The sequence below is a fragment of the Carcharodon carcharias genome, chromosome 7 (genome assembly GCF_017639515.1).
Source record: "Carcharodon carcharias isolate sCarCar2 chromosome 7, sCarCar2.pri, whole genome shotgun sequence".
Taxonomy (NCBI): Eukaryota; Metazoa; Chordata; class Chondrichthyes; order Lamniformes; family Lamnidae; genus Carcharodon; species Carcharodon carcharias.
In genome coordinates, this window is record NC_054473.1 from 120,660,187 (window position 1) to 120,684,355 (window position 24,169).

At 42.8% G+C, this 24,169-nt stretch overlaps 1 protein-coding gene and 2 pseudogenes across 2 annotated transcripts in view; 2 read left to right on the plus strand and 1 right to left on the minus strand.

Annotated features, from left to right (window-relative positions):
* The window catches only part of phaf1 (phagosome assembly factor 1), an 82,911-nt gene that overhangs the window by 10,652 nt on the left and 48,090 nt on the right, over positions 1–24,169 (minus strand). For both annotated transcript variants that reach the window (XM_041191906.1, XM_041191905.1), the window contains exons 4-9: positions 18,589–18,632; positions 11,787–11,866; positions 10,475–10,569; positions 8,068–8,165; positions 7,343–7,455; positions 78–211 (exon numbers count right to left, since the gene is read on the minus strand). In XM_041191906.1, coding sequence (XP_041047840.1) covers positions 78–211; positions 7,343–7,455; positions 8,068–8,165; positions 10,475–10,569; positions 11,787–11,866; positions 18,589–18,632 — 564 coding nt within the window. The remainder of the gene's footprint in view (positions 1–77; positions 212–7,342; positions 7,456–8,067; positions 8,166–10,474; positions 10,570–11,786; positions 11,867–18,588; positions 18,633–24,169) is intronic.
* LOC121280646 lies at positions 20,504–20,623 on the plus strand (annotated as a pseudogene).
* On the plus strand, positions 21,259–21,355 carry LOC121280645 (annotated as a pseudogene).

Genomic DNA, 24,169 nt, shown 5'->3' on the forward strand with positions numbered 1-24,169 from the left:
TGCTGTCCACAGTGAAGAGCAAAGGCTGCACCAGGACAGCCTCATTTTCCTATATCTGACCCCCAAGTCAGACTTACCTTGTCCTCTGACTTGTAAAAGACTTTGTGTGGAGATCCCAGAGCACTCAGCACATCCTGGCAAGAATCCCCAAAATACACACAGCGCTCAAATGTATGCATCTTTGTATCAGCCAATACCCCAGGGCCACAACCTGCAACCAGAGAGGAAGCAGCAGCTTAGAACCAGCTCAGTACACTGGAATAAAGGAACAGGCTGTAGTTTCATCAAGACAGTAAAATTTATTCAAGCAAGTTAATAAAATACCAGCACCTGGTGACAAAGCAGTCTGGCTCACCAATGTTCTGCACCATGAAATGTTTACAGATGGGTTTCAAACATTCACTGGCCCCATCCACCCATCATCACCACCACCCCGCTCCCCACCCTTCACCAAACACAGCATCTCAGCTGTGTTTGGCAAGAAACCAGGTGCAGTGCAAGGCTACTGTACCAGGCTACCCTTCTGCAACTCATAATACCTAGCTTTAAATAAACACTAGCAGAAATTAAAGAAAAGGTCATTTACCAGCATTCTCAAACAGGGGGCTATGTCTGACACTGAGTGCTACAGTTGGGAGGAACAGAAATATAAATAAATTCATGTTCCCAGGGAGTTGCAATGCTAATCAGTAATAAGTTATTTAACAGTCAATAATCTATCAGTTAAACTATAAGAACACAAAAATTTAAGTTAAATTCCATATTTATTACATAGCATTCCAGATTTTTAACCAGCATTTTAGGGATCAATTTCTGCAACTCTGCCCATTTAGAATCAGGCCCACAAATACATACTGAACGAGTAAATCACATTCTATTTTTATCATTAAAATTACGAAAGATGGTTAATGTTTTGGGCATCACACTTGGCAAGTTCAGTTACCTTTTCAATGCAAACTGCAGATCAGTGGCTTTAAGTATAGATATGGTCTGATGCAGAAAATGGAAATATCACTGTTTCCATTAGCAATGCTCTAGTTTGCAATTAAAATGTACTACTGGAGCTTTGCAATTCCCACAGCCAAAAAGACTAAGAGGTCTTGTTCAGTACAAAGTTAGCTGATCTTAGTCAGGAGTGGCACTGGGTGAATTGCTGCTTCAGAGAGAAAACACAGACACAACAGGCTGAATGGCTGCCTCCTCTGCTGTAAACATTCTATGATTCTATTCTATAGATTGGCATTAGGGCCTGGATAAATAGCATCACCCTCAGGATTAAGTGGGTAAAACCCATAGCTATGCTTTTGTGACCTGCACACTCGACAATTTCAATGCTCCCTGGCCAGCCTCTCATCCTCCAGCTCAATCAAGACTCTACTGTTTGGAGTCCAATCTACATCTATCCCCATTGACCAGTAGCCCTGTGCTCATTCAGCTACACCGAATCCTGGTCCCAAGCTTCTGGAATTTAAAATTCTCCTCCTAGTGCCTAAAAATAGAGCTAGAGTAAGCACGAGAGTGAGCGTATGAGCGAGCGTGTGAGTGAGCGAGAAGTGGGGGAGTAGAATGGAGAAAGAGAGAGAGAGAGAGAGAGAGAGAGGGAGGAGCTATGGATAGAGAGAGAGACACACACACAGTCAGATAGGAATAGTGTTGTTAAAAACTTGACTATGTATTTTTTATAAGTAATTGAATTCAATACATATCTATCTGGAACTAAATGTCTAATGATGACCATGAAACCATTGTCGATTGTCATAAAACCCCATCTGGTTCACTAATGTCCTTTAGGGAAGGAAATCTGCTGCCCTCACCTGGTCTGGCCTACATGTGACTCCAGACCCACAGCAATGTGGTTGACTCTTAAAAATGCCCTCTGAACAAGGGCAATTAGGGATGGGCAATAAATGCTGGCCTAGCCAGCAATGCCCACATTCTACAAGCGAATAAAATAAAGTTAGTAACTAGCCACCATTAACCATGTAAGCCTCCTCATTATTGAATATTGAAATACGTCACTCTTCAACATTAGAGCCAGACCCCAGTGGAGATGAGCTAAATTGAGCTTATGAGAATTAACAGCCTGCATAATAGGGCCCTATCAGTGAATTACTGCAAGCTTGTGACAAAGATGTTCCAATTGATGTGCTCTTTAGTTTCATATGGGGATCTAGATTGGTCACTACTGACCAGGAACTTAACCAGGTCAAACATATGAATACTGTGGTTACATGATCGGGTCAGATATGGGTTTTCTGTGATGTGTAACTCAATTCCTGACTCCCCAAAGCCTGTCCATTATCTACAATGCTCAAGTCACAAGTACAATGGAATACTTTCCGCTTGCCGCGTTGAGTGAAGCTCCAACAACACAAGAAGTCGACAACATTCAGGAAAACGCAGCCCACTTAATTGGCACACCATCCACCACCTCATGCACTCACTCCCTCGCACAGTGGTAGTTGTATTTACCATCTATAAAATCCATGGAAGCAATTCACCAAGGCGCCTCTGACAGCGTTTTCCAAACCCATGACTACTAACAGCTAGAAGAACAAGAGCAGTCGTGCAAAGGAACACTCCCACCTGCAATTCCTATCCAAGTCTCACACTGTCCTGACTTGGAACTACATCGTCATTCCCTCACTGTCATTGTGTCAAAATTCTGGAACTCCATCCCTAACAGCATTGTGGGTGTATCTAAACTAAATGGGATGCAGCAGTTCACCACCATCTTCGAGGGCAATAAATTTTGGTTTTGTCAGTGACACTCATATTCAGTGAATGAATAAAAAATTGCATGAAAACACGAAGTGCACAGTGATTCTGCTGCATTTCTACTTGAGTGAAGATCTCAGTTTGCATCGACTGGTGCACAAGTTTATTGCTTATTTATTGCAGGAGGGGAAAAATCCCAAGAGACAGCACACTACACTTTCAATCTACACAGCTCTGGCCAGAAGCAAATCTAGCAGTGAAAACCATTTATGTGGGACAAATGCTTGGAAACTGACATACATCAGCCCTTGCCTTCAGCACTCTGTGGTGTTCCACTGACTCCCATTAGTTGGTAACCATGGCCACACATGCCCATGTGTCACAAAAGTATAATAATTCTCATAATAGTATTGTGATTTATTGCAAAAGTCGGTTAATAGTGTGTGAGTGTGTGTGTGTTTGTGTGTGTGTGTGTGTATGTACATGCATGCATGCGTGTGCGTGAATTAGAGACAGCTGGTCTGGAGGCTTTATCTCATCAGAAGTAGCTAAGTTTGAAATGCTAAATATGTAAACATGGCTGAAGTCTTAGAATGTGAGGTAAGGAGAATTTGCATTTTTAGATAAATCAGGGCAGTTTGAATGTCAAAGAGATGGCAGGCTGTTACACCTAGCCAGAGAAGCTAGGCCAAGCAGTGCGCTTATTTTTCTTAAAGGTTACTGCTAAAATATGAGCACCATGAGTAGATTTACATTATGAGAGAAATAAAGTTCCAAAGACATATGGGAACAATGGAATTTGCATTAAAAGGGAGGAACATGTATAAAGGGAAATTAAGCTACGTGTCAGGAAAGGCATTTCAAGATCTACCTGAAGTATGAAAGCCTCAGTATTTGTGCATTAAGCTGTCCACAGAAACCGAAGCTACGAAAAGCCACTTTTGTCAAGGGTATTGTGGTGACTTGCCTGGATCTGTTTAAATCTATTTGTTTTAACATTGCCTTAATGGATGTGTAACTGGAAGCCAAATTAGAGGTTTTAAGAGTTATTACAGCTGTAATTTGTAGGCCTATGTATGTGCTTGAAATCTTTTCTTTTGTTAATAAAGGTTTAATTTAGTTTCTTAAAAAATCTTAGCCTAGCTTCTCTGGTTCGGTGTAACATCCTACCATCTCTTTGAAATTCAAACTACCCTGATTTATCTAAAAATGCAAATTCTCCTACCTCACATCCTAAAACTTTGGCTACATTTACGTAGTTAGCATTTCAAACCTGCTTCTTTTGATGAGTCAAACCTCCAAACCAGTTGTCTCTAATTCAATTAAATCCCGCATGTGCGTGTGCACACACACTCATGCACAAACACACTAACCTACTTTTACAATAAATCAATAATATTATGAGGATTATTATACTTTCGAGATGGACTTCTACTTCTGAATTCAGGGCAGGCATCTCAAAATAAAATACGAATTGCAAAATCGTTGTGACCACGTGAGCAAATTTCCCTCGTGGATTTGATCTGCCTGGCACACATCATCTGCTGTGTTAAAGCATCAAGTTCGCCATGAAATCATGTCATCTACAACTCTGGGGAGTACTGTCAGGAACCTCTTTCTGGAGAAGAATAGTATTCCATCCCAGTCAGAGTGCTGAACTGCAGAGCAGGCAGATGGGGGCTCCAAGGGCTCCGACACAGTCACCCCATGGACAAGAGGTGCTTTTTAAAGAATAATTTCTTCCAATTCCTCACTCAAGCCGTTTTCCAGCTTGCAGAGAATGAAACCCTACTTTTGGTGCTGGGGCAGCCTAGTTCCAGATAGTAACAAGAATAGAGTGGCACAACAATATCAGATCAGAGGTGCAACTGGGGTCGATTTCATATAATGACACTACTGAAAGCAGCAAAGTATGCTCCTGACAACACATCCAATCCAGGTTCTCAGGCAACTCTTTATATCTCAAATTACTGAAAGAGATCGAGGTGTTCCAATTTAGAATTTACCCACCAGTGAAGCTACCCTTTCCAAACTTCTGCCACTACAAACTATAAACAGGACCAAATCGCAAAAAAGAAATAAAAATATGAGCACAACAAGGTCAGCAAGATTGTCAAGGCTCAGTAGCTGCAGAGTTCTCATTTATGGGCTCTGTTCCACAGATCAGGAAGAATGATAAATGTTTGGAATAATCTGCCAATCAGGGTATTAGAGCAAAAAGCCATTAGAGATGCCCCAAATGCTTGGGAGTAAGGGTTACTAAACAGATGAATGCTGATTGTTTCTTTTTCCTCTGCCTCAACTTTGCTTGCATACTCCCATATCATGGGTGCTTCACATGTGAGTCAGGCACTGATTATACACTGCACAATCCCAACTTCACTCGTCTAAGAGCATTACAGCCAACTATATAACACAACACTGCTGCTCCGGCAGCTGACTCTATATTTAAATTTGGGAACTTCTTTGATCATGGAGTTTAGCATCCAAACTTGGCTAGTTTAACCACTGAACCATTATGAAAGAACATTCTTGAAAATGAAGATTCAATAAATACATCCCCATTGCTCTTCAGGGAGGAGGCAGTGGCATAGTGGTGTTGTCACTAGACTGGTATTCCAGAGACCCAGGGTAATGCTCTGGGACCTGAGTTCAAATCTCACCATGGCAGATGGTGAAATTTGAATTATAAAAAGATCTGGAATGAAAAGTCTGATATATATCTAATGATGATCATGAAACCATTGTTGATTGTTGTAAAAACCCAGCTGGTTCACTAATGTCCTTTAGGGAAGGAAATCTGCTGTCCTTACCTGGCCTACATGTGACTCCAGACCCACAGCAATGTGGTTGACTCTTAAATGCCCTCTGAATAAACAAATAAAAAAAATGCTACACAGATAATTGAATTTGGTTTTCCTAGTTGTACAAATACTTTGATTTTTTTCTTCCGAATATAGTGATTCACACGGTTCCAATTGTGAGCCTTGTTGTTCCAAAGTTCCTGTACCTTCTGTCTGACAGGGCTACTTAACTACAGGAGTCATCACAGCCAAGTCAAACCCTATCCACATCTGGTGCTTACATACATGGACTTTCAGTTGGCACTCACTGGAACTGCTGAATATTACAAGAGATATGGTTGAATCTTTTACACTCTTAAACCAGGAACACAGGTAAATCTGTTATCTCCTTGACAGAAAGTTTAGTGGACTCAACACAATAAACATTCCTGGTTTACATGCTGCAGTACAGGGCTCAGCCAGGCAGTGCATTTATTCATCTGAACCAGTAGAGGGAGCCAAAGTATCATGCCAATAGAGATTCAAAAATAGAGTTAATTTGAGGACTCACTGTGGGGTTGGGAGTTACTACAGAGCCACAGAAGACACCTACCTGTCTTAGGCTCTGCTGAAGTTGTTTAGTCATACCAATACTCCAAGGGTGCCTCCTGGCATCATGGGGAATAAAGCAATATGACAAATATACCAAAGCAATATCCTGGAAAGGCCAACTGCCTCTGCTGTCAATACCTGGGAGCTCAATCTGAAAAGCTTCACAGCTACGCCTTACATTTATATCAACAGGTAATTAGCAAAGTCTGCTCTCTGCAAGAGGATTTAAATGCAAGATTCACAAATCCAATGGGGTCAATCTATTAAAAGTGTAAATTGATGTAGACTAGAACATTTTTTAGTAAGCTCTCACCTTGCAGTTTCACCAATAGTTTTCTCGGTGCAAACATTTTATTCTCTAACACAATGATGGGAAAAAGACCTGTACACAGATAGGGGTTGGCAATTTCGAGGTAATAAAGCATCAAGCCTAGTGACACACAGTACAAATATACCTGACCCATGAAGATCAGGAAGATGAATTTATACATCATAAGACATACCAAGAGTCAGATATTGAATGATTTTGAAATACAGCAATGCTATGTAAGCAGCAATTTTACACATCAAGGTGCCAAGAACAGCATAAGATAAGGGATCAGTTTGCAGTTTACTTGTTTAAAAAAATATTGGTAGCATTCAGGTAAGAAGGTTAACCAAAGAGAATTCCCTGCTCTGAAGTGTGCCACTGGATCTCACAAGACTTTTCAGTGACCAGAACAGATGCAAGCCTCAGCTTAAGCCCTGTGATGAAACAGCATTTCCTCGGCTCCACTGAGGCAGCAATCTAGATTAAGTATACAAGGTCAGGAGTGAGGCTGGAACTCTCAAACTTCTACTCAGGAGCAATGGTCCTACCAATTGAGCCAAGCTGACATCAAAGTCATGCAAGATTATGAATTGCTGGTGGTATTTTTCAGAAGAAAAGGCATACATGTTTATCAGGCTGACTCCATGTGAGATTTGCCTCAGCCAAAGTTGACAGTGAGCACTGTTCCCACTCTATCAGCCTGTGTGACTCCCACTTTGTACAGCAATGGGACAAATTTCCTGGTTTTCTTTCACACCTCAACTGAAGAGCTGTATCATTTCTACATATGATGTGTACTCAGGAATTCACTAAAAGAAGTGAACATAGCATTACTTTGGATCCTTCATGTAAGCGGTTCATCAGATTTCCCCTTTCGTTAGTCACGCCAAAAAAAAGTGCAAAATGATTTTTGTTTTACCTGCTGTCAGTAGTCGCAGCCGGAGACCCAGAGGTCCCATGGCATCTCTCAATACTTCAACAGTCTCTGCATACACGTTACCATAGAAACAACTCAGTGGCATCATGGGAGCTCTATAAAAGCCAGATTGTTGCACTTAGTTCACAAGCAATTCAAGAAACTCCACTGATAAATAAATTTATCTTCACACGCTCAGACTTTCTGTATCATTCCAGCATTCTGTTTTTACAGACTGGATAACAGGTTGTAGTGAACTGTGAACTCTATAGTAAGCATACTTTATTGTGCATGTCTTTAATTAGCCTTTAATATTTTACAGTACCATGCATACACACAGCAAGCAAGTGGCATCGACTAACCAAGCCAAGACTAATTACTACCTTGAGACTGTGGGGCTGCCATAAAAACACCACAAAGGCATTGCCCATTAAAGGGGCACCTGCTAGCAAATACAATCTAGGTTTCAACAGCAAGAAAGATCTAGCAATTACCAAATATGTGCAGCTTTAGATTTGTTTTACAGTGGCAAATTGACAAGCTGACATTCACCAGTATTCAGTTCACTTGAATGTTCCACTTCATTAAAGTTATTAGACAACACAGATTTTTGACAGTCATTAAACTTAATTTTTGTACATCTCGTGCCAACGAGCACGAGATGCATAAGCCAACCTAACCAATCAGGGAAATCACATGGATACCCATATCTTTGGCAGTCTACTTACTTTGTGTCCTGTAGACTATTTGCAGTGTATATGTACATGCGTTTCACGGTAGCACCATGGGGAATCTGCAGGGAAGCCAGGCCATGTGCAAATTTGGGCTGTGTAAACACAAATCAGTCAAACATTTCTTATTTTATCAGCAAGAATGAATAGTACATAAAAAGGAAAAAGAGGTCTGGATCTCATCAGCCAAGTAATGAATCCACACGTCCCTCAACACAACCAACTTGAATAACAAGCTCTTTGCTCCTGAACCACATCATTCATCAAACCCAATACCCACATAGCTTCCATTAGCCACAATCCAGATCCTTAATTCCTTAACTTGATCTTCAACTTCTAATCCAGGATTGCCCCTCTAACGTCATTACATCCATAGCAGGCCTCACCTCCCCCGTGACCACCCCCCCCCAACCAACCCGAAACCTTGCCTCCCTCCCACCCGAAACCTCGCCTTCCCCGTCCCCGCCCTGCCCGAAACCTCGCCTCCCACTCCACCAACCCGAAACCTCGCCTCCCCCTCTGCCCGAAACCTCGCCTCCCCCCCACCCGAAACCTCGCCTCCCCCTCCCCCGAAACCTCGCCTCCCCCTCCGCCCGAAACCTCGCCTCCCCCTCCGCACGAAACCTCGCCTCCCCCTCCGCACGAAACCTCGCCTCCCCCTCCGCACGAAACCTCGCCTCCCCCTCCGCACGAAACCTCGCCTCCCCCTCCGCACGAAACCTCGCCTCCCCCTCCGCACGAAACCTCGCCTCCCCCTCCGCACGAAACCTCGCCTCCCCCTCCGCACGAAACCTCGCCTCCCCCTCCGCACGAAACCTCGCCTCCCCCTCCGCCCGAAACCTCGCCTCCCCCTCCGCCCGAAACCTCGCCTCCCCCTCCGCCCGAAACCTCGCCTCCCCCTCCGCCCGAAACCTCGCCTCCCCCTCCGCACGAAATCTCACCTCCCCCTCCGCCCGAAACCTCGCCTCCCCCTCCGCGCGAAACCTCGCCTCCCCGTCACCCCCTCCCCCGAAACCTCGCCTCCCCCCCTGCCCGAAACCTCGCCTCCCACTCCGCCTGAAACCTCGCCTCCCCCTCCGCCCGAAACCTCGCCTCCCCGTCACCCCCTCCCCTGAAACCTCGCCTCCCCCTCCGCCCGAAACCTCGCCTCCTCCTCCGCCCGAAACCTCGCCTCCCCCTCCGCCCGAAACCTCGCCTCCCCCTCCGCCCGAAACCTCGCCTCCCCCTCCGCCCGAAACCTCGCCTCCCCCTCCGCCCGAAACCTCGCCTCCCCCTCCGCCCGAAACCTCGCCTCCCCCTCCCCCGAAACCCCGCCTCCCCCCGAAACCTCACCTCCCCGTCACATTCTGCTAGCGCTCCCGTCTCCCCCTGCCTCCCCCCTCGCTGCCTCCCCACCCCGCCCTCGCTGCCTCGCCTCCTGCCCGTGCCGTCTCCCCCTGCCTGCACGTCCTCACCTCCTCCTTGCCCGCCCTCATCTCCCCCAACCGCATGCACGCCCTTGCCTCCCCCTGCCCACCCTCAACCACTCATCCCCCCACACGCCTGCACCCTCATCTCCACCACCCCCACCATCGCCTCTCACACCTGCCCTCGTCTCCACACACCCCACCTGCCCCTCCACCCTGCCCATGCAGCCTCCCCTCATCCTCGCCTCATTGCCCCCCTGCCCGGTCCCTTGCTTCCCGCCCCCGCCACACAGCCACCTGCGCCCTTGCCTCCTGGCCCCTCCCCGTCAGCCCGGCAACTGTATTGACTTTCTCCATGCTTCCAGGCCCTGCCATGAGGTTAGCGTTCACTGGGAGAATTTTAGGCCTACTGAAATGACAACTTCAAAACAGGCTGGGGGCTTACACACTTCAGCCCAGATGAATGATAGAGGGACAGAGGAAAACTGCCCTTGTAAGGGTTGCATCTCTGAGTTCTGCTAGATGTGTTGAGCTACAAGATTTCTCTGCCAATATTTCCCTTTGTTTCTCACACTGGGCTGGTCTGGAACATTGCAAACAACCATCTTTCTGGATAGAGTGATGGCAAACTGGTAGATTGAGAGCATCACGGCTAACCTTATCCAATCCCCAACAGATGCACATAGCAAGAATCACTGGATGGTAATTGGGAGTGGAAAACTCGGCCAATTTTCTCTCTATTTGACAGAGAATTTTCACAATCTTGGCAGAGGTTTAACGCAGATCAAATTCAGAGCTTTCTGATTGGTATGGCTCAGTTCCACACTGGGCAGTGCATTTCCAGCTAAGCCATCAAGGGAGCTTAGTGGTGATTGTGGGCAGTTGTAGGCTTAGGTAGGAAAAAAAAATGATACATATCCAAGAACAATGGACAACTCCACCTCAATTCTGAGCAAAGCCACTTACTCTGCTCAAGGCTTTACAAGTGGCTTCCTCACCTCAAATTTTGGTGCTTCTTTCCAGGAGTCCAGTTGAAAGGAAAAGGAAAGCCCTCGGAAATTGAGATGAAAAAGTTGTTCAGCGGCATTGTACACTAGAATGTGAGGGAAAGGAAGAGCAATAAAGGTTAAAACTAATGTGCTTCATCTTGTGAGTAAGCAGGCTGTAAAAGATTCTCTTACATCCCTCCCAACATTGGATAAATATGCTTCTGTGTGTACAACAATCAACTTGTACCATATTTGTTCACTTCTGCTCCTCTCACCAGAAATATCCTGCCCCACTGGCCTACAGGCATCAGTAATCAGGAAACCTGACTACCCAGAACCTGTTGCTGTTACAAAGCAGTTGTGTTTGTTGCATTTATTGTATCGAGCTCAACAGAATTGCATTGCTTGAGAGATGAATTGGCCCATTGTTCTGGCAATACACACAATATGTTACTGCACTCTGGAAATATTGGGTGTAATGTTGCCTCACTTGCTGACATCCAATCATTCCTGCTTATTCTCTTTTTTCATTCTCTAATAGACCCCAAAAAGGAATACCCACTGCACAAGGGGAACCCAAGATCAACAATGAATAGTTTCCCCTGAATCACTTAGCAAAACGCCCTGCCCCTATACAATAAAGGATAAACTTTACAATCAACACCTGTAAGGGGCAGTAAAAAAACAGCATGTATGTTTCCTGTCCCCCAGTTAATTTGCATTATAAACTTTAGTTTTAAGCTCTTAATATGAGTAAGCATTTCAGCTAATCTGCATCCAGTGCAATCTTAACAAGTGATGTGGAAGGCATGAAAAGAATAAATTATACCAAAATTCAGATGGTCCCATCAATCTTGGACACAAAGCTCATGCCTCTGCCTACAATATGGCAGGAAATGCATTTCCTTCTCATACCTCCCACCCAAGTGCTAATGTGGTGAAAATGGTTGGAAAATTGGAGGCAGCAATTCTACAATCAAAAAGAATTTTACAGCAGTGAGTGGCCATTCAGCCCACTCTGCCTGACAGCTCTCAAAGGGCTATCCCCACTTAATCACATTCTCCTATTCATTCCACTTAAAGCCCCTTTTTGCCTTATTATCCAGTTCTTTTAAAAGCTATTGTGGATTCTGTTTATCACCACCATTCCCGGTAGGACATCCCAGGTGCCATTAACTCACCAAAACATATCTGCCATTCTTTATGCAATGATCTTAAACTTATGTCTTAACTTTTCTCTATTTATTTAATCAGAAGCTTTTAATTTTTACACCTCTAATTATATTTGCTTTGCCAACGCACATGCACACACAGCAGTTACCTCCGGGGTGAGTTGCTCCAAATGACTGGTCAATCTGCTCTATAGTTGGAGCTATAGCCTGAGAGTTGAAGTGTACACCACTGCAACAGAATAAGGAACAAATCAGAAAGATCCATTAAAAAAAGTTTACAACTGAGATTGGAGACATATCTAGTAGTGGGAAAAGCAGACTTCAAGCTTTTTTTTTTGTCTCCCCACTTCTCAACCAAAAGTCAACCTCAGGCAAGTGATAAATTACCAGCTGGCAATCACATGCAGCAGCAGACCTATTCGATTGCCAGCTGTAATGCTTGATGTCTTTGACATTTACTACCAAATAGATGAGTGGGTTTAAGTAGACAGCACTCTTTGGTGCTCCTCCCTGTGACAGAGGCATTCTTTCCACACCCTCTCCACTAGTCACAATAACCATTGGTCACCACCACTCGTCACTTTGTGGGAAACTCCCTGCAGTCAACATGTTCACAGCATGCAGTCAGAACACATAATACAACATAGGCACTCAAACCCTTGTATCACCCCGAGTGCCTGTGCTCTACTTGTAGTGTGCAGCAGCCTAAAGGAGTTTACTAGTCCCTCCCCATCAAAGGCTCTGGTTGAGCTTCAGTACTTCAACAAAGCACCCAGTATTTGTGAAAGCCTAAACAAGGAGTGTTGTGATGCCCTCACAGGCAAATGGCCTCCTAAATAGCCAAGTGGTTATGGTACTGGGTTTGTAACCCCAAGATCAAGAGTTCAAATCTCACAATGGCAAACTATGAAACAATGTAACTTCATCTGAAACAGATGGAAACGTGTTTGTACTTGAAAGAGTTACATCTGTCCTGCATGAGTGCTTCCAACAGCTACTGGTTGATGATTTGGAGCAGGAATTTGGACAATTTTTCCTTTCCCAATTGACAAATAGTCAGATCATTTACTGAAAATATCAAAGCAAAGCTTTGGTGGATATTAGCTAACATGAACCAAGGATCTTCCTGGTATGAATAATTTAGATATGCAATAGATAAGTGCAGGGTAGGAGCTCTACCAAAGAAATCCTAAAGAATACATTTAATCTCTGTGATCTGGATTGGTGACCACCAAGTTTGCACTCAAACCCTTTCCACAATTTTCATTGAGTACTGTGCAATCAGGGGGAATAAAAATCAAGTTAACAAACAACTGCATTTGGGGGCTGATTGGACTGTTTATTCAACACTTAAAGCTTGAGAGTTTGAAAAAACTGTGACTTGGATTCCATCTTAAGGTTACTTGCTTACAATTAAATACATTGGAAATGATTCATTCATGGCTATAGCTTCTTTCAGAAGCCATATACCCTTTCAACTTCACAACATTGCAGCATGTGGGAGTTTGCGGTGAGCATTGCAATCCCTGACAATCATATCTGTGGTAAGTGTCTGCAGCTCTAGAAACTTTGGCTCAGTATTGCTGAGCCGAACTTGAGCTGCAGACGTTATGGCGCAGCAGAGAGAGGGGGAGTTATTTGGACATTTTGTTCCAGGAAGCTGCCAAAGTCCTTAAGTTAAGTAAAACTTTAGAGCTGGTCAAAGGTCATGGACAGGAGGGTGAGACTGAGAGTCAGGCAGTATGGGGATCTAGGATATAGTGGAGGGGCCTCAGCCCATTACTTTGACCAACAGGTATGAGGTACTTGCTACCTATGTAGGTGACTGCAGCTACAGTGGACAAACTGACCACGGCACCATGGTGCACGCCATTTAAAAGGAACGTATTGGTGATAGGAGGCAATATAGTCCGGGAAATAGATATCTGCAAGTTCTAAAGTTGTGTCGCCTGCCCAGTGCCAGAGTTAAAGACATCTCCTGGCTGGAGAAAAAGCTGGATTGGCAGGAGGGAGGATCCAGGCGTCATGGTCCATGTAGGAACCAATGACATGAGTAGAACTAGGAATGATGTTCTAAGAGTGGTTCAAGGAGTTAGGGTCAAAATTAAAATGTAGAACTGCAAAGGTTCTACTTCAAACCTCTGGACTGTTATTTGAGCCATACCTCAACTGATATAGGGATAACCCAATTAGAAGGTTAAACATGTGGTTGAAAGAATGGTGTGAGAGGCAGGGGTCTTCCTTCATTAGCCACTGACATTGGGGAAAGAGGGAGCTATTCTGTTGGGTCAGGCTCCACTTAAACCAGACTAGGGTCACTGTCCTGGCAAATTGAATAATTAGGGCAGTAGACAGGTCTTTAAACTAATGAAGTTGGCATGGGAGGATTCAGGAAATGGTAAATTCAAAAGCAGCAAGGAAAATGTCAAGGGTCTAGAGCAGAATAACATTTTAGGTAAAATAAAGTAGGTCAGGAAGGGAATAGTGAGAGTAACAAAGGTGATAGGGTAATAGTGACCAAGGTTATGTAAGGGAAAATTAGAAAGAATCAAAACGGGTTGATCTAATAGCCATTACAGAAACTTAACTGCAAAGTGACCAAGATCGGGAACTAAATATATAATTCCAGGATACTTAACTTTTAGAAGAGATATCAAAATGGAAGGAGGAGTAGCTCTGATAACAATGGATGAGATAAAGACAGTAGAGAGAAAGGATCTTAGCTCAGAAAAGCAAGATGTAGAAGTCTGAAACTCGGGTCTTAAATCTAAACAAAGCAAATTACGCAGGTATGAGAGGTCAAGGTGGATTGGGAAACTACATCGAGAGATTTGACAGTAGACAAGCAATGGCTAACATTTAATGAATACATAATTTAAAACAAATATACATTCCTTTAAGGCACAAAAACCCCACAGAAAAAGTGGTCCAACTGGTTAACAAGGGGAGTTAAAGAGGCATATAATGCTGCCAAAGAGAGTAGTAAGCCAGATGATTGGGAGCATTTTAAAATTCAAAGGAAGAACAAGAAATAGATAGGGAAAGCGAAAAGAGAACATGAGAATAGACTAGCAAGAGCCAAAAAAATACATATTGTTAATGTTTCTGTAGGTACACAGATAGGAAGAGATTAGTGAAAGTAAATGTAGGCCTATTAGTGGCAGAGATAGGTGAAATTATAATGGAGAATAAGGAAATGGTAGAGAAACTAAACAAATATGTTGTATCTGTCTTCACTGCAGAAAACAAAAACATTCTGGAAATAACAGAGAGCCAAGGATCTAGCAAGAATGAAGAACTTCAAGAAATCAGTAAGAAGAAAGAAATCATACTGGAAAAATTAATGGGATTAAGTGGTGACAAATCCCTGGACCTGACAACCCACATGGTAGTTGCAGAGAAAATGGATACATTGGTTTTGATCTTCCAGAATTCCTTAGATTCTGGAACAGTTCCCAATATTTGGAAGGTAGCAAACAGAAACCCCGCTATTTAAGAAAGGAGGAAGAAAGAAAATTGAGAGCTATGGGCCAATTAGCTGAACATCAATCGTAGACAAAATGCTAGAATCAATTATTAGGAATGCGATAGCAGGGCACTTAAAAATTATAATATGGTTAAGCAGAGTCAGCACAGATTTATAGACAGAAATAGGCTGTAACTAGAGGGGTACTGCAAGGATCAGTACGTGAGACTCAGCTATTTACAATCTATAGTAATGACTTCGATGACAGGACTCAGTATAACATATTCAAGTTTGCTGATGATATAAAGTTAGGAGGACGAAGTAAGTGGTAAGCAGGACATAAAGTGCTACAGAGGGATATCGACAGATTAGTTGAGGAGGAAGAAACATGGCACATGGAAAGCAATGTGACCAAGTGTGAAAAATAGAAAAGCAGAATATTTCCTCAATGGTGAGATACTGTGAAATGTTTGTATTCAGAGGGACAAGGTTGCCCTTGATGAATCAGAGTTAACATGCAGGTACAGCAAGCAATCAGGAAAGCAAATGGTACAAAGGGATTGCAACATATGAGTAAAGATGTCTTCCGACAATTAGACAGGACATTGGAGCAGCCACACCTGGAGTAGTGTGTATAGCTTTGGTCTCCTTATTCAAAAAAGGATATATTTGTCCTCAACAGAGTGCAATGAAGGTTCATTAGACTGGTTCCTGGGATAAGGAGTTTGCCCTTGGATGAGGAGAGATTGAGCGGACTAGGCCCATATTTCCTGGCATTTAGGAGAACAAGAGGTGATCTCATTAAAACATATAAATATTCTTAAGGGGCTTTGACAGGGCAGATGCTGAGAAATGTTTCTCTCACCTGGGGAATCTAGAACATGGGGACACAGTCTCAGAGTAAGGGGTTGGCTACTTAGGACACAGATGAGGAGAAGTCATTTCACTCAAAGGATTGGAATTCTCTATCTGACAGAGCTGTGGATGCTCAGTTGTTGAGCATATACAAGACAGCGATCAATAAATTTTTGGGTACTGAGGGAATGAAGGGATAGATGGGCAGTGGGGCAAGGCTGAATTGAGGTTGAAGATCAGCTATTATCTTTTCAATGGGGGAACAGGCTCAAAGGGGAAAATGGCCTACTCTAGTTCCTATTCCTTATATTTATTATAACATACATTCTGTGATATGTTGGTGCTTATGATATTTGAAATGGCAGAGAATGAGCTCCACTGATCATAGAGTCAGAGCCATTACAGCACATAAGGCAGCCACTCAGCCCACCATGCCAGCTCTCTGCAGAGGAATTCAGTCGGGTTCTATCCCAGTTGCCCTGCAAGTTTATTTCTCTCAAGTGCTGAGCCAATTTCCTTTTGAAATCATCGACTGTTTCCATTCCACCACCCTCGTGGGTGGCGAGTTCCAGATCATTGCCATTTGCTAGATAAAAATGTTGTTCCCGAAATTCGACAACCCCCCACCCCCCCACCCCTCAAACACATACCTCTTCCCCAAAACCTTAAATCTGTGTCCCACAGTCTTTCTATATCAGCTAATGGAAACAGCTTTTTTAAAAATCTATTTTATCTAAACCCCAGTTTCTCCAACCTAACCTTGTAGTTATAATCCCCCATCCCTGGCACCATTCTGGAAAATCGCCTCTGAACATTGTCAAGGTCCTTACGTCCTTTCTGAAGTGTGGCAAACAGACATGGCCAAACCAGAGCTTTATCGAGGTTCAGCATAACTTGTTGAATATCTTGAATCTATAGAGTAATTACAGGTCCTGCAATAATTCCTAGAGTAACCAAACAATCCAGAGCAGTTTTCTGAACTGTCATGTTCCAGTTTCCATCCATAATTAGTCTAGTCCACATGGGCCATAGGCATCTCTCGGGGTTCACTGCAATTCTGCAGGCCACTGTCATTCCTTCCTCTGACAAGTTTCTGATGCTGTCCACCCATCCAGTCCTTCTCTAACCTGGCCTCACCTGCTCTTTCTTGATGTTTTACCTTGTCACCAAAACTGGACTCTTACCGCACCTTTTCCAGTGGTTGTACTTTATCAATTTCTGCTTAAAACTTCCATCTTCCAGCTTAAAATTCCATAAACCCGTTCCTCAATTTTCATTGTAAATGCACAGAAATAGCTATCCTATAGTAGTGACATACAAATACTCCAGTTACCAGAGTAGATGGAAGGCTTTGTTGAATTATACATTGTTCAATAATGGTGGTAAATTTGTCAAAACAAATATCATTTGTGGTGCGCTGATAATCAATTGTAGTGAAGAGTGTTACAAATGGCCAATAAAACTACTTTGCCAATGTAGCTATATAGCCAGAAATGCAAGCTATTCAACTGAGTTCTTGCTCTCAGCTGCATTGCAATGGGTGACGAGAGATTGGAGTAAAAGCAATCCCTAAGCTCCCTTCACAAATCACTTTGTGGCAACTTCAGAGTAGCATTGACCTACCCTATTGTCCTCAGTTGGCACATGACAAAAATCTGCTACAGGAACACAAAATATCAGAACCATTCAATCTGACAAACAAGATCACCAAAAATCTTCAACTAAGAAACAGAAGAAGAAAAATAAATAACATCTCAGATTAATTCTAATGTTTGGTTGCAGTGGTCCCTTTGAGTCAGTCATTTTCTGTTAATGGGTTTAAAATTGATTGCAAAACCTTGTGAAAATTAATGGATTTAGTTGCTGTCAAATAAACTTCAAAACACACAAACCTACTCAATCTTAAAATGGACACCCCATTTTACTCACTAGCTAACAGCTAAAAGAAAAAGTGGATTTTTCCAATAAATTGGCAGATGATTTACTGGTGAAAAATGCATTACTAATGAATAAAATGTTCCAAATTAGCAGTTCTCAACTTGAGTGGCAGCATGGGTGTCCACTACTGGTCTCAGTATCTTAGTGGAGAAGAGCTGGGGGAGAGCAAAGGCTGAATAGCTTGAAGACAAAGCTGACATGAATAATAAACACTTAGTTAAACTAACTGAGTGTCCTACTCCTGCAGAATTATACTCCGCAGAGGCATCAATACCAGTGGGAAGGATATAATTGGGGAAAAATGTTAATTTTTTAAATTGATAAATAACGGCATTTTCAATTTTTTATTGGATTTGAACTTTGAGTCTGTGCTTGGTCTTAACAGCTTTCACCTTAACCCAAATATTAAACTTATTATGTTACAATCCTAAAAGTTAACATAAAAGCAAAAAAAAATCCAGGGAGCTTTCTTTATTTACCAGAGAAGACGGGCAATACATTAACTTCTTGCATTCTAACCCTTTAAACAAAAAGATAAATGGGAATCCTGCATGCTCAGTCTGCTAGAAAATACTTGAGCAATGCCCAGTATGTTTTTTCCAAAGCCCTGGTAACACCACTGCAGCCATTGGCCTATACTTAAGTTCTAGCAAGATTGATTAACACAAGGGAAACAGAGTAAAAATACTCACCAGTATTTCAATTTAACTTTACTCAAGTCATAAACTTCAATGACCTAAAGGGGTGGAAAAAAGATAAAAGATTAGTTTTGCCACTGTGTCTCACAATTACATCAGATTTGGAAATAGTGAGACACCTCACTGCTGGTGCTACATGCGCACAGCAGTTCTTATTGCTTTGTCTCCTCTCTACCTTGCTGCTGTACCTACAACTGAGGTGGGAAGCAGGTAAATAATTTGCTCTTTAAACTAACTGCTATAAATGCACGAGTGGTTAAGGTTAACATTTGCTCAAATTTCTCCCTTCTCCAAGTGCTAAAATATTTTACATTCAGTCATCACTCACCTCCCTTCAACAAAGCCAACCAAAATGAGAATTTTACTGTGTGAAGGCAAAGTTAAACATCTAAACCTACCATTCACCACTCAATTTTGTACTTGGGAGAATGTGGGGTTGAGGGTGCTCAGCACTGAAGAGAGGGGAAATGGCGTGGAGTGGAGATGCTGACAATGATAAAGGAGGAGATAATAGGAGATGGTGGGACTGAGAGACCCAAAGCATTGAAAGATCTGGAATCCTAGAAAATTTGTTTCATAATTACTCACTATTGAATATTCTTTCTCTACCCTGAATTATGAGCTACAGAATCTTAAGTCATAAGATATGGAAGCAGTGGGCCATTTGGTCCTCAAGCCTGCTCTGCCATTCAATAAGATCTGATTGTGGCCTTAACTCCATTTTCATGTTGCGCCCCACCCATAGCTTTTGACTTCCTCGTGGATCAAAAATTTGTCTAACTTAGCCTTGAATATATTCAATGACCCAGTCTCCTGTGCTCTCTGGGAAAGAGAATTCTGAAGATTAATAACCCTCAGAAGAAATTCTTTCTCACCTCAGTCTTAAAGGGAGATCCATTATTTTGAAACTGTGCCCACCTCCCCCCAATTTCAGATTTTCATCCCGCCGAGGGGAAATATTCTCTCAACATCTACAGAATCCTATATGTTTCTATAAAGATCACACCCTCATTCTTCTAAACTCCAATGAGCTCGTTCTTCCAATTCCGAAGCCCAATGTGCACAACCTTTCCACAAAAAACCCCTTCAGTGCAGGGGTCAACCTAATGAACTTTCTTTGAACTGCCTCCAGTGCAGGTACAGTATATAAATGCAAGTACAGTATATCTCAAGAGATCAAAACTGTACACAGTACTCCAAGTGTGATCTCACCAATACCGTGTACGTTTTTTTTAATATTCATCCATGGGATCCGGTGTCGCTGGCTGGGCCATCCCCTAATTGCCCTTGAGGTGGTGGTGGTGAGCTGCCTTCTTGAACAACTGCAGTCCATCTGGTGTAGGTACATCCACAGCGCTGTTAGGGAGGCAGCTCAAGGATTTAGACCCAGCAACAGTGAATGAATAGCGATATAGTTCCAAGTTGAGATGGTGAGAACTTCCAGGTGGTGGTGTTCCCATGTGTCTGCTGCCCTTGTCCTTCTGATGGTCATGGTTGTGGGCTTGTAAGGTGCTGTTTAAGGCGGTTTGGTGAGTTCCTGCAGTGTATCTTGTGGATGGTACACACTACTGCCACTATGCATCAGTAGTGGAGGGACTGAATTGTACCAAGACACAGCTATTTTTGTACTCCATCTCCCTTGCAATAAAAGCCATTTGCCTTCCTAATTTCTTACTGTACCTGCATGCATTTTGTGATTCATGTACAAAGAATATAATGTGGAAAAAATGGGGTTATTGGAATATAATGTAGAAAAATGTGAGGTTACCCACTTTGGTAGGAGGAACAGATGTGCACAGTATTTCTTAAATGGTAAGAGATTAGAAAGTTTAGATGTACAAAGGGACCTGGATGTCTTTGTCAATAAGTCACTGAAGGCTAACATGCAGCAAGCAATTAGGAATGCTAATGGACTATACTCTTAAGGATCATTTCTATAGTTTTTCTCTTGAGAAATGTGTTTCTAGAGTGTTTGGTCTCACAAAACATGAAGAAGATTTATAGCATTCTCTTACATAATAAGAAAGTAAGGCCTAGGAGCAGGAGTAGGCAATTCAGCCCCTTGAGTCTGCCCCGCCATTCAATACGATCAAAGCTGATCTCATTTTGGCCTCAACTCAAATTTCCCGCCCTCTCCCCATAACCTTTCAACCCATTACTAATTCAAAATCTGTCTATCTCCTCCTTAAATTTATTCAGCGTCCCGGCATTCACTGCACTCTGAGAATTCCACAGATTCATGACCCTTTGAGAAAAAGTAATTCCTCCTCATCTCTGATTTAAATCTACCACCCCTAAAACTATGGCCTCTCGTTCTGAAATGCTCCACAAGGGGAAACATCCACTCCACATCTACTTTGTCTATCCCCATTAGCATCTTATATACCTCAATTAGATCTCCTCTCATCCTTCTAAACTTTAGCGAGTATAGGCCTAAACTGCTCAATCTCTCCTCATAAGACAATCCCCACATCTCTGGAATCAATCTAGTGAACCTCCTCTGAACTGCCTCCAATGCAACTACATCCTTCCTCAAGTAAGGGGATCAAAACTGTGCACAATGCTCCAGGTTGTACAGTTGCAACAACACTTCCCTATTTTTATACTCCACTCCTTTAGCAATAAATGCCAAAATTCCATTTGCCTTCCTTAATATCCTCCTGCTCTTCTGAGCAGGAAACAGACTTTGAGTGTTGCTTTTAGCAGCTGCTCTCTGTCATTGACGTGTGTTCCTTTTCTCTTGTGGAGAGCTGGAGGAAGAAAGAATTTTTTTTAAATCATAAGAGGATTTGGGTACTGGTGTAGCGAAGTCTTGCTTCAATTGATGAATAGAATGTTGGTTAGGCCGCACCTGGAGTTGTGTGTGCAGGTTTAGTTCCTTTACCTTACGAAGGGTATTATTGCCACAGAAGGAATGCAACAAAGGCTCACCAGACTTGTTCCCAGGATGGCGGGACTGTCCTATGAAGAGAAACTGGAGATACTGGGCCTAGAGTTTCGAAGAATGAAGTGATCTCATTGCAACCTACAAAATGCTTAAAGGGATAGACAGGGTAGATGCAGGTAAGATATTTCCCTTCATTGGGGAGGCACAATTTCAAAATCAGGGAGAAGCCACTTAGGATTGAGGTGAGAAGAATTTTTTTAGCCAAGGGTTGTGAATCTTTGGAACTCTCTAGCCAAGAGGGCTGAGGAAGCTCAGTCATTGAGTATGTTTAAAGTAGAAATTGACAGATTTCTAAATACCAGTGATATAAAGGGATATGGGGACAGTGTGGGGAAAAGGCATTGAGGTGGATGATCAGCAATGATCGCAGGCTCGACAGGCTGATAGGACGAGTAGGCCAACGTTCCTAAGGGCACCTCGATCCCTCTGCACTGCAGCATTCTGCAGTCTCTCTCCGTTTAAATAATATTGTGTTTTTCTATTCTTCCTGCAAAGTGGGCAACCTCACATTTTCCCACATTATATTCCATCTTCAAAATTTTTTCCCACTCACTTAACCTGTTTATACCCCTCTGCAAATTCTGTGCCCTCTTCACAACTTGCTTTCCTATTTTTGTATTATCAGCAAATTTGGCTACAATGCACCGAGTCCCGTCATCCAAGTCATTAGTACAGATGTTAAATAGCGAATGCCCCAGCACTGCTCCCTGCAGCACCTCACTAGTTAGTTTGCCAATCTGAAAATGACGCATTTATCCCAACTCTGTTTTCTGTTACTTAACCAATCCTCTATCCATACTAATATATCATACCCAACACCATGAGCTCTTATCTTGTGTAGTGACCTCTTATGTGGCACCTTACTGAATGTCTTTTGGAACTCCAAGTATACTGCAGTCACTTGTTCCCCTTTATCCACCCTGCATGCTACATCCTCAGTTTCCATTTCATAAAACCATGTTGACTCTGCCTGATTGTATTATGACTTTCTAAACGTCCTGCTACTATTTCCTTAATAATGGACTCCAGCATTTCCCTAATGACAGACGTTAGGCAAAATCGCCTGGTTTCCTGCTTTCTATCTCCCATCTTTCTTGAATAGAGGTGTTTCATTTGTGGTTTTCCAATTCACTGGGACCTTTCCCTAATCTAGGAAATTTTGGAAGATTACAACTAATTTTTTTTGTTAATTCATGGGACTTGAGCGTCACTGGCTAGGCCAGCATTTATCGCCCATCCCTAATTATCCTCGAGAAGGTGGCGGTGAGCTATCTTCTTAAACTGCTGCAATTCATGAGGTGTAGTTACACCCACAATGCCATTAGGGAAGGGTTTCCAAGGTTTTGACCCAGTGACAGTGAAGGGATGTCGATATATTTCCAAGTCAGGATGGTGTGTGGCTTGGAGGGGAACTTCCAGGTGGTGGTGTTCCCATGTGTCTGTTTCTCTTGTCCTTCTAGATGGCAGTTGTGGCTTTGGAATGTGCTGCCTAAAGAGCCTTGGTGAGCTCCTGCAGTGCATTTTCTGGTACATACTGCTGTCACTGTGTTGGTGGTGGAGGGGGTGGATGTTTGTAGACACACCATCTCTGCAGCCACTTCTTTTAAAGCCCTAAGTAAACCCAGGCAATCAGGTCTAGGGGACTTGTCAGCCATTAGCCTTATTAGTTTTCCCAGTACTTTTTTCTAGTGATAGAGATCTAGTTCCTCCCTCCCTTTTGCCTCTTGATTTTCGACTATTCTTGGGGTGCTTTTTGCGTCTTCTCCTGTGAAGCCAGTTACAAAATACTTGCTCAAAGTCTCTATTTCCTGGCTTCCCTTCAAGTTCCCAGTCTCATCCTCTAAGGGACCAATGCTTACATCAGCTACTCTTTTCCTTTTTGTACACTTGTAGAAGCTTTTATTATCTTAATATTTCTTACTAGTTTACTCTCATATTCTAATTTATCCCTGTTTTTAAGTCAATCTTTGATGCTTTCTACAGTTTTCCCAAACTTCTGGCCTGCCATTAATCTTCGCAACATTCTAGACCTTTTCTTTCACCTTGATGCTATCCTTAACTTCCTTAGTTAGCCACAAAAAGATCCCTTGGGTATTGTACACATTCCTGTATCACAAAGCCAAGAATTCATGGTGATGGCTGAGGATTGACACCTGTTTGGTACTTGCCTAGAATTAGCAACACCCCTCACAAAGTATAAAACTGGTGTAACAACACTTTAAAAACTGCTAGCCATAGGATGCAAAACAACCCACACTGATTTTTGTGGAGGAATTTATGATTCTCATCTCAATTTCTGATTTACAATTTTGGTCATTCAAGTTACAAGGGAGCAAAATTGGGTAACCATATGGTTCAAGAAAAGGAGTCTTAAGATAAGGGTTGGGTCTGTAGATTAAAGGGTGTGCTTTAGTGAATGGCCTAAAGTAACTTCCTGTGAACTGGATTGGATGTGTCTGTAATTTATGGAGTCACCAGCACTGTAAAGACTGTCTCTTCAGACCTTCTGGTAACAAATGCCATATCAAGCGTAGGATTTCAAATCAGATGAGCAGAATGTTACTCAAAAGGGCCTGGAAGTGATTGTTAACTCATCATTTAATATCTGGACAATGTGGTAAAGTTATT